General features: G+C 33.1%; 1 protein-coding gene across 2 annotated transcripts in view; it reads right to left on the reverse strand.

Annotated features, from left to right (window-relative positions):
* Nucleotides 1-12,283, reverse strand: part of LOC115238565 — a 101,149-nt gene that overhangs the window by 56,522 nt on the left and 32,344 nt on the right. For both annotated transcript variants that reach the window (XM_029812518.1, XM_029812519.1), the window contains exon 3: nt 6,498-6,934. In XM_029812518.1, the coding sequence (XP_029668378.1) occupies nt 6,498-6,916 (419 nt within the window). In that variant the 5' untranslated portion in view covers nt 6,917-6,934. The remainder of the gene's footprint in view (nt 1-6,497; nt 6,935-12,283) is intronic.

Here is a 12,283-nt window from a genome sequence, read left to right on the forward strand (position 1 = left end):
AAAGAGAGAGATAATATTTTTCTACAATTTTTAATAAATAACTTTTAAACGAGTAAGTAGATCTAAATCAAGTTTTGCACAAATATTTATTAGAGTTTTCTTAATATATGCGAAAATTTTTATTTCATTGGCAATGTTTTTTCCTTATCAAATTTGTCAATAAATGCTACAATACGTGATTTTCCATAAGAATCAATACTAATTTTAAACTTAAATTTTTATTTAAACTTAAATAATTTCTAAATCGTTAAGAGAATTGTGCTCAGGTTTTGCGCAGATACTCAGAAGAAATAATAGAACAGTCTACAAAATGTTCATGCTTTTGTCAATATTTTGACATATAACACATACATCCTTAAATACACTGTAAAAAACTGACTGAAATTTCTGAAATGTCTGACTTTTCAAACATACTTCAATTTTCAGATACATTCTTCTGAATTTTCAGAAAAACGACTTTGATGATTAAGCCAGATTGTATGAAATTTCTTTCAAATATCCAGATTTGAAAATTCAGACAACAATGTATCTAAATTTTTGGAAAATGTTTTACAATGTATATATCAGACATTTCGTTTTTTCTTCTATCATCAAAAATAGTTGAAATCATTTTGTATCGCGAGAAATTTAGAGAAATACAGTTAATAAAAATTCGACAAATATATTGCCAACTGCATACATTGTCGCGAATGCTGGTTCTAGTCTGCGCTAAAACGAGTTGCAGTAAGGTGCTGCCACGCGTGGCCGTGTCCCTCAACTAGAATATGTCAAAGTCACATGGGTATTGAGACGACAGAGCTTACGGCATATATAAGTCTCTGTATTTTCATTACGCATCTTCTGCGTTTAGAATCGATATATGCAATATATTATTGTATACAAAGTGATCAAAAAGAAAAAATGCAATATAAGATGAATAATTTTGGAGAATATATACGGATAAGTAAGAACGTAAATAAAATGCTATTTTGCTTTAATTTGTAAAAGAAGTCTCTAGCAATGGCACAAGTATTTTATCAAAGTTTTATGAAATTTTAAATTAATAATCGAGTATAAAATCTTTTTATTAATCTTAAATTAATATTTAAAAAGATATATAAAATAATATATACAGAATTTCTCACAATCGCGAGCGCGTTAGCATAATGACAATATATTTTTATACTCTTTTATTTTATTGTCACTCGATCTTTTTAGGATTTTGTTCTATTTCGTTTCAGAATCTTTCTACTTGATAATGTTTTCTTGATGAAGAAAAAAGAACAAAGTTAAGATAGAAATAATTATCCAATTAAATATAAATTTTATTAGGATAAAAAAATAATTTTCTTTAACACGATTGAATTTAAAATCACTCGAAAATTTTCAGCATGTATTATGCGAACGGCGCGATTTTGGCATTATTATTAGTATGTTATTATAATCTTTCTGAGATTGGAAGAAAAGGTCCGGCCGTGATACCTGGGCTAGATGGAGAATTGAGGTGGGTCGGGGTCGAGGTTGCCCGGCTGGCAGCCTCCCATCGATCTGACTCCGATCTGACCTCCGAATTCGCTCTGATCCATGAAGGCCGTCAGAACGGAAGTATCGTCCCTTTTATCGTAAAGGCGACACCTCTTATTTTCTACTTCACTTCCTCTAGGGTAACGCAGTACGGATTAATTTCTAATCATCTAAGGTAATGCATCCCAACCTTCTTTTCCTTTGCAGCGCGTTTCTTAAACGATCTAATTTCGAATTTAACATTAATCCAAGGATATCTTTATAACTAATGCTGAATTTCTGTAAATAATCGGAAAGTGTATAGTACACTTGAAATAATTCATTAAAGATTAAACTGTAATAAGAATTTTAAATTCTCAAGACTTTCAAAATGCATGGCTGCATGAGGATAATTTTAAGATAATGTTTTTATATTTGATAAATTTTATTTATGTTCATTTTTATAAATAAATATTTTTATTTTTTGTATTTTTGTATGAATACTGGTGAGGTTTTTGGCAGTTTTCCTTACCCGTGCAACAAATGTTGGTATTCTATGAGATTCTGCCAAAAATAAAATATTTTATTTTCGTTTGCATAAAAATGTGTTTTTAATTAATTATTTTATTACCCTCTTTCCTTTTTCAGCTTAGAATTTAATATATATATATATATATATATTTATTTATTTATTATCAAATTTATTTTCATCAGATATTAACTACGCATCGATAAATCACACGCAGAAATTTAATATTTATCCGATAGCATCTTCGTATCTCTCAGAATATTTCGGAACTAAATAAGAACATGACAGAAAAACGCTTTCGATCATTGGAAGAGAAAATGTTCTACTAGATAAGATCGCTAGATAAAATCGCGAATAAGTCTACAACTTACGATTTATAATTTGGTTATCGAAAAGTATCATTTATATTATCTCGCGGAATTGTATATTTCAAAATTTTAAAAAAGGTTTTAAAAATATTACTTATATAAATATATTCGTATTTTTCTTGAAAATGGCACCATTCGTAATCAATTCAAGGATGTTTAAATTGGAATAATGATCTCAAGAATGCGTAAATAGAGCAACAACGAGATTTCCTGTATTATATCCAAAGAAAAAATTTATTTAGAATGTCTATTTTTGCTCGATCTCAGAAGAATTGCTGCGCCGGACTACGATAATTTTACTCTCATGGCTTGTAAAGTATCGAACGCAGTGAGCCGCAGCGTCAGTCGATTAGCGAGGGATATAGTCTGGGTTTTGCTGGAATCGATTACGGAATCCCACGGTTCTCGTTTGCTATAGAAAACACTTTCATTTCAATCTCTTCGCGCTTTGACACGCGCACGTTAACGACTATTATTTAACTTTTCATAGAATTACTAATATTTACTATATATCTACAAGAATCGTAATATCAACGAAATAATAAGACAGTAAGTAAACGAGATCACCTCAATGATGTGTGCATTTATTAAAATATGGAAATTGATAAATTTTCGCGTTTCACAAATTCACCTCTCTTAATGAAAATGGCACTTTTTGCTTCTCTCTTGCGACTTAAAATACAATTTTGAATGTTAACTACCTCAATATAATTAAGCTTCAAATTAAAAAAAAAAAAATAGAATTTTATAAATTAAAAAGAGAAAATTATAGAATAAGATTTTATTATATTTTATATAATATAACTGCCATTTCGTAGAATTTAGATATCATTTAAATTTATATTAAAAATAGTTAAATTAAAACGCATTAAAATAAATTAAGAATAAATTTTATAAATATCTCCTAAAAATAAAATCTGTGCCATCTCGAAAAATTAAGCGAGAAAAATCTAGATGCACATGCGCAAGAACATTCATACGCTGATACACTTGCAAAAATAGACGCTAAATGCGCAATGGTGTTTTCTAAGTACGCAACAGCGTTTTGGCAACGGATCAGGTCATACAGTTCCTTTTTAGAATGATTCGAACATCGTTGCCAGTATTATTACGAAGTTGGCATAAATAAACGCTCTTTTTGTGCATTAAAAAGATATTATCGTTACATTATATCATTTTCGATACTGCAATCTGTGCTTTAGATACTTAAAGAAATGTTTTGTCTTGTAATTTATTCGTCAAGAAATATTCAGAATTTTTTCTTTTATTTTATTACCCCGAGAAATACTTAGAACACAATTTTGTAATTTTCTCACATATACATATATGAGTACAATAATGTACGAGAATGGCTTTATCATAAAATTATCAGAGACACGGTAATTATAAACGCGACCATGAAACTAATAAATTCGCGATATTTTTAAATGCGCTAAACAAATATGCGCGCAGCTGAGTAATTAGCATCGTGACGATAAAAGCCTGCACATTATGAAATCTATTTTTATTGCAAGAAGTTTCATTTTTGCATATAATAGTTTGACAAAATTGCTATTTTTTTTTAAACGATCTTCTAATTTCCTTACATTAATTTCAAGTTATAATTATGATTATAATTACAATTTCAAGTTATATATATATATATATATATATTGATATTATAATTATTTGTTTTTTAAATGTCACGTCTACGATTCGAGAAATGCAATCGTCAAGAGATCAAAGTTAAAAAAACACTGCGGGCTCGACAAGACCAAGTCTCTTCCTGCTTCACGTTACTTCACGCTAGTTTTGCACTTGGTCACTTTGTGCTATTCCATGTCTCTCGTTTTATCTTGTCAGGATTATTAAGTGCACTCGGGAGACAATCCCGAGGCGTCGTTCGAGCGAAACATCACTCGGTGCATTACGACGCTCCGTCGAAGTCTCGGCGAGGCTGACCCTGACCTATCCCACGTACAAATGTCGTAAAAGTCTCGTACGGGTTGCGAAAGTCAGCTTATAGAACCGATACATAGCGACGATCTGTCTGTCTCTCTCTCTCTCTAATTCTCTTTCCTTCCCGTTCTCGCAAACAGGAGGCGTTTACGCGCCATGTAAAACCCGACGAACTCGTGCGCTTGCATTCGCGAGACGGATAATTGTGGGTTTTCATCGGCATAGTCGAGCCGGGCGCATATTCATCGAGAATCTGCCCCGAGAGAGCGCGTGGTTTAATCTTAACATTTTCTCGAATATTCCAATAAGAAACGAGAACAATGTCTCGGTTCCGAGATCCGAGGAGATTAGATTTCAATCGGAATTCAATATGACGTAATATTTTTTTGACAATACCGAGGTGTCTCATCATAATTAAATTTCGCACCGATTCAAAGTTTAAGGATGTACTGCCTATACAATCCCAGACAAAAGTTACTTCAATTTGAAATTAATGAAATTCTATGCTTTTATGGGTTAAGATATGCACTATATGTGCTCGTATCGTGTAAAAAATTTAAATAATGCCAGTTAATATGATATTTGGCACTACAAATGAATATATTTGCACATTTTGCAAATTTTGTGATCGTCAGCAAAAAACTTTTGAAAGTGAATTTCACCTGAAATCAACTGTAAGAAGCGAAAAAACGTTGCGTATATTAGTAATATTTAATCAAAGTGCGTATTTTATAGCCCATTTTCGGAATTTCGCATTGCTTTTTCATTAATAACTCGATAACGAGTTAGTAAATCGATATCAACTTTTTTACAAACGTTGCTCAGTATTTTATTTACTCACAAAATTTTAGAATATTGGTGACGGTGCTTCCTTATAATTTCGTTTATATAAATGGGAATATGTTATTCCATAAAAACTCGTGCACAATTAAAAGTTGAATAATTCGTGAACCGGTTAGGGAATCGGCTTCAGGTTTTACACGTGTGTTCAGATAATAAATAGAAACTAATAAATAGAAAAAAATAAATACAAGCAATCTATAAAATTTTTAGAGTATTGCCAATATTAGAATGTTAGCACCAGTATATCCTTAAAGTGATTTTTGAGAGGTTTGACCTTGTTTCACAGGATATCCGAGATCTCTAATCAATGTAGATTCATCACTGTTGAAAAATTTGTGTTTTCTTGTTAAAAAATATACCGGTTAAAATTTTTGTGTTTATATTTAATACATTCATGTGTTAATTTAACATATTGATGCTGTATTAATTGAACTCAAATTAATTGATTATTAAAACAACTGAAGAAAAGTGTAAAAATAACACAATACACATATTTTTAATTTTAAACAATAAATATGTTCCGTGTTATTAATGACAGAATTTATCTGTAAATATTTACAGAAAAAAATGTTTATTTTATTCTATAATAAAAGTGAGACTGACTACAGATCGTCAATAACATTTTTTCAAGTTATAATTTTATCATTAAAAATATGTTGATTTTACACAAAATTTATTTCAAATTTCTATGAAGTTTATATGCTTATTTTGAGTTGAAATATTAACATAGTATTAGTGTCACCATTTAACATATCCATATTATGTTAAATTAACATAAAAATTTGTGTGAATCGTTTGGGACATGCGATATATGTACAGGGTGTGTAAAAAATGTCGACACCCCGGAATATGTCAAAAAATATGTTTTATAAAAAAATGTTTCAGATAAAAGTTGTAAGGTTTAAAAAGATCTATTTACTGATCTTATCGGTTTGACCTTGAGTGGCGTCGCCAAGGTCAGTGCAAGGTCATCTTGAATTTTTTAAATGAAACCCCCTATTTTTATTACATATTCTTATAGCCCTTCTTGAGACCTTCTTAAAACATTATAATGAAGTTCTTTTCCATTAAGTATTTTCCGAGTTATGAGGCTTGAAAGGTACAGTACCGCCAGCAGTACAGTATTACCCGAAAGTGATTTTTACCTAACCTCAACAATGCTATTTAAAGTCACACTAATATTGCTACTTAATGTGCCCCTTAATGAACCCTACTTTTATTTGGAACATTTTTCTCAAATCTCGAAAATAAAGCATTTTTGACGTTTATACACCCTATATGTTAGATTTAACACAAATTTTCCAACAATGTTCTATTCTTAACTAAAACCGACTTACCTTTTCAAGCTGGCGTGCTTCGCACCATTCAGGATCTTGTTCTTGCGCTCGCTGCCGGCGGTGCTGGCCTCGCTGTCGATGCTATAGAGGCTATCGTCCTTGGTGACTCTGTTGGCATTGTGCAGGGTCGACTTCCTCGTGGTATTGGTGACGGTGGCGATGGTGGTGCCGTTGTGCTTCGGACTCTCGATCGGTCGAGAGGCCGGATGAGGGGAAGAACCGTGCCGGGCGGTAGGATCGCCAGACGAATCCTCGATCCTGGTAGAGACGATCATCGTTCTAGTCGCGTCCGCGCAGTTCCTGGGCGATGTGGTGCTCACCACGGCAGTGCTCTTCTGCAGCTTGCCGGTCGGGCGATAATTGTTCTGCTGGCTGCTGGGTGGTGGCTTGTCCTCCGTCGGCAGCATGTACGACAGCATCGTCCCTTTTTCCTTCACCTGGGCGCGCGAAGGCAAACACACGGATACGGAAATTCAGTTACGATACAGCCGGGAGGAGGCTGGGAAGTCATTAACCGCGCGGCACGACGGTGAGAAAAATACGAAGCGACACAAAAGAGATCAATCGAGGGTCGTCAGAGGCGGATAGAAAAAGTATACCGTTCGCGGTAATAAGAGCATGACGGCAAACCGGTTGATTAATGCTCTGTGAGAGAGACGCAATTAGATAGTTAATAATATGCTACTCGAAACAACACTGGGAGAAAGATTTGGACAATGCTTTGAATCAAACGCCAACGATCGAAAATACTGTATTTATACACAAAGTGTTCAGGAGGAAAGGTCAATATTCTGGAAAGTGATGATATCGGTCATTTTAAGCAAAAATGTTCACATAAACGAGTGTCCTATTTCAAACGGTCTCCGAGATAGAGCTGTTAGAATGTACAGTTGCAATATTACTGATAAGAAAGAGATACTATATATTGTTTTTAATTTATTGCTCGAGTGTCACATTTTTTATTTATTATTTATTATTATTTATTTATTTTTTGTTTTTTTTTGTTTTTTTATTTATTTTTATGGGAATAAGGCACTCGTTCATATAAACATCTTTGCTTAAAATAATCGATACCATCACCTCCCAGAATATTGACCTTTCCTTCTAGGACACCCTGTATATAAATGTATCTATTTCAAATCGATCTTGAATATTACTAGAAATTCTTAAAGCGTCAAATATCTGTGGATGTGATAGATTTAAAAAAAAAAAAAACAGAATAATTATGTAATTGAGTGTATATTTCAAAGAAGAATTATTTCACTAACCAAATTAATTCTACAAAAGTTCTTTAGAAACATCTTAATAACATTGAAACAAAGAAGAACTACATTACAAAAAAAAATTCAGCTTTAGATTCGGTGAACAATAATAAAAAAGGGGAAATTTTCAGCATTATTCGCACTTCAATTTTCACACCTTGGTAATCTGATAAATCAGGAAGAAATACTGTTGTGAGAAATTTAATCGAAAACGTCGAGCTGTATACAGGGTGTCTACAAAAAAATCTTGTAAAAAAATTCCCTGTTTTTCCAGGTATTTTTGTTCAAAATTCCAGCTAATAAGAATATTTAAAATTTTTTGCTGCAATTTCCTAAAATAAGTTTTTTATTGTACACGTTTTTTAATGCTTTACATTTACACGAAGGAAAAACACAAAGCCACTTAAGTTTCATGTCTTAGATTTACAAATGTACTGAAAAAAACTGAATAGTTCTCGTTATGATACAAAATATTTAACTTGCATAACCTTTTCCATTTTTTATAACTAAAAATTAAAGTAAAGAATATGTACTGCGTATTCAATATCTTGTTAAGACATTGAATATATATAAACAGAGATAGATATATATTTTAAATATATTTTAAACTTATAATTCACAAATTGTCTTATTAGCGAATTGTCTACTGCTTACAATATAAAAGCAAAATTATCAAAAAGAAAATTTTCAAAAAAAAATTCCCTAAGTCCTAATAAAATTCCCTGATTTCTCCAGATACAAAAAAAAATCCCTAAGAATTCCAGATTTCCATGTTTTTTCAGGGAGTAGACACCCTGTACATAATATCGAATCGAGACACTCGGATTTCATTGAGCGTACAACGACGAGAAGAGCGAACAATGGCGAGTATTGTTCCTGGAGAGTATTAAAAGGATTAAGCCAACGCGATTCGATATCTGGTCGAAGGATTTTACGAAGTCACGCGTGTCGCGGCGTCTCTAGTCTGCGCTATTATTAGCCCGATAAGTCAACCATCTCCTGTCAAACCGGCATATCCTTGTCGCGTCGGTCGCGAGAGTCTTTTCCGGACGAGCGTCATCATTATCATCATCATCATCATCATCGTGGTCAGCGAGTAACTGTATCGGATCCGCCCGCTATGACGTTACACAAACACTCGCGATCAATCGAAACGAGAGCGCACGCGAACGAAACGATCCGCTTTAAATGCGTTTACATAGTCACTGACTGACATAGACCCGACGTCGTGTTCCTATCTTTAGGCGCCGCCGCGTCTTTGACAACAAAGCTCGCTCGCGATATCGGACGTAAAAACATAGGAGAACATTGAATTGGGTGAAACCGGGCATTTAACAGCAACGCAAAGCTCGTAAACGTAAAAGTCGTCGCATAAAGAATAAAGTTGATGAAGATTCGCCGTAATCGCGAAGTTAACTAACTGTGAGTTGAAGAACAGCAGCGAGTATGAATGAAAAATGTTAAAAAATGTAAATATATGATAAGATAATCAAAAAAATATATTATGCAGCAGATGTCAACATTAAATCTCTGATCAATAAACGGAGAAAAATTTCGAATTTCCTTGATTAAAGCAAAAAGCGCAAAAATGATGCACGAGAAAACTTGGAAAGCACAGATGTTGATCGAGAATATTACCCAACGTACAGATAGTTTACATCAGACACGAAGAAATGAGAACGTCACCGTCCGAAAATTCAAATCTCAAAATGCGTGAAAATCTCAAAAAGTATCGCGACGTGTCACCCGGATATCGACGCGACGTTTATCACTCACTAGAGATGTAAATAGAAAAAAACAAAATGTTTTTTTCCATAAAAAATGTTTTTTTATGAAAAAAAAGAACCTCATTTTTTTCAAATTTTTTTTTCTTTTTTTCAGATATTTAATATCTATATATTTTAATTACTGCAAATTTTTCATTATTTTTAACTTTTTAAATGATAAATTTAAATTAACCATTATTATTTTAAATGTAACTCACATTCAATTGGCTATATAGTTATGTAATCCCAATTTTTAATTAGGTAAAAAAAATTCGAAAAAATATTGATTAAAAATATAAGATCATTTTTTTATATTATGTTAATAAAAAAATATAAAGAAAAACATCTCTATCACTCACACATGCATTCTTAGAAAATTTGTGTTTTCTTGTTAAAAAAATATGCCGGTTAAAATTTTCGTGTTAAATATTTAACACATTCATGTGTTAATTTAACATATTACTGTTGTTAACTCAAATGTTAAATTATCAAAACGACTACAAAAAGTATGAAAATAACACAATGTGCACATATTTTTAATTTTACACCATAGATATGTTCCGTATTATTAGCGACAGGATTTATCTGTTAAAATGTATACAGAAAAAAATGTTGATTTTATTCTATAATAGGAATGAGAGTAACTACAAACCGTCAATAACATTTTTCCAAGTTAATTTTATCATAAAAAATATCTTGATTTTACACAAAATTAGTTTCAAATTGTTATAAAATTTGCATTCATTTTGTGTATTGAAATATTCACATAGTATTATTGTCACCATTTAACATATCCATATTATATTAAATTAACACAAAAATCTGCGAATTGTTTGGGACATGCGATATATGTTAAATTTAATACAAATTTTCCAACAGTGTGAGAGTTTCACGGAGCGATTATCTCTCTCTCTCTCTCTCTCTCTCTCTCTCTCTCTCTCGCGCGCGCGCGCGCGCGCGCGGCTTCGAGTCGCAAGCTCGGTTTCACCCTCATACGCGCCGGTCACGCGTGTTTCTCACGCGCGCGATTTCACGCGTCGACTCATTAGCATGCGTACAACGCAAGCTCGAATCTCGCCACTACGAGCTTCTCATTCACGTCCGGCGTCTGCGCATTCATACCGAGTCGCACACTCGCAATCGCGTTTAACGAACTGCTCGGACCTCGACCAATTGGCATACAATTCGCGCGTTCGTGCAGATAAATTATTCTGGCCCGTCAACCACCCCCGATGACAGGGCGCGCGTCGTCTTTATATCTAACGGAGAATCGAGATTACCATGTCTCGCGATATGTAATGTCTCACAAGAGTAACTTATAATAACGTCGATTATGAATATCGTGTCACTTTGATCGCGCGAGTAAAACTTATCCGACGCGGAGGAGAGGTTCGCCAGAGTAGAACGCCGAGCTGCAACTGAGCACGACGCAAAAGCGAGGCAAAGGTTACAGGCAGACACGGCCGACTATAGCTATACCTACTCTACTCCAACTCCGTTCTAGCCGTTCGCTTCCGTTCTAGACGCTTCATGCCATCCGTCGTGGCTCCAGCCACCGCCGCGTGTATATCAATTCGGAGTTCTCGTATCGTCCTCCCGAGGCGCCATGCATCTTTCCACTCATACAAAAGAAAAATAAATCACTTAAATTTTAAATATTAAATTTAAAGATGTACTGAAAAGAACTGAATGACTTTTGTAAGATAGGCATTTTTCATTTACATAATATTTTCATTTTCTATCATTAATTATAAGAATTACAATAAAAGATATGTACTCAGTATTGTGTGTTCAGTATGACAAATGAACATATAATCAAAGAGAGAAAGATATATATTTATAATATATTTGAAACATATAATTCACAATCAATGGCCAATCAGATTGCCGATGCTTGCGATATAAGAACAAAATGATCAAAGAAAGAATTTTTGAAAAAATTCTCTGAGTTTGAATAAAATTCCATAGAAATTCCCTGATTTTTCAAGGTAAAAACGAAATTCCTAAGAATTCCAGATTTTCTAGGTTTTTTCAAAGAGTAGACACTCTGCCTAACTCTCCTCCTGCCAAACGCGAATTCGGATTTCTAACCGTTTGAAATAGTGATTTTCCATTCCGATATACGAGCAAGCCGGTCGTTAATGTTGCATCGAGGGCAGCAGGTTGCAAGTTTTTACGGCTATGCAGGCGCGCGAAAGTGGATCGATTGCGCAAAAAGCGGTAAATTGGGAATTGCCATGATTGCCGATGGGTAATCGTGTCGATTGCTGGACCATTTTTGAGCGCTCCTAATTGCTTTCTCCGGGAGAAGTACTTTCTCCATAGTTTTCATTGAACGCACATTTAACGATAAAATTTCCTGTTACATAATGTCTCCCTTTAAAAATAAAATTTCAATTAAATATGTATTATATATATATATATATATATATTTATTTATTTATTATCAAATTTATTTTCATCAGATATTAACTACGCATCGATAAATCACACGCAGAAATTTAATATTTATCCGATAGCATCTTCGTATCTCTCAGAATATTTCGGAACTAAATAAGAACATGACAGAAAAACGCTTTCGATCATTGGAAGAGAAAATGTTCTACTAGATAAGATCGCTAGATAAAATCGCGAATAAGTCTACAACTTACGATTTATAATTTGGTTATCGAAAAGTATCATTTATATTATCTCGCGGAATTGTATATTTCAAAATTTTAAAAAAGGTTTTAAAAATATTACTTATATAAATATATTA

Source organism: Formica exsecta, unplaced genomic scaffold (assembly GCF_003651465.1).
Source record: "Formica exsecta isolate Colony F162 unplaced genomic scaffold, ASM365146v1 scaffold35, whole genome shotgun sequence".
In the NCBI taxonomy this organism is placed as follows: domain Eukaryota; kingdom Metazoa; phylum Arthropoda; class Insecta; order Hymenoptera; family Formicidae; genus Formica; species Formica exsecta.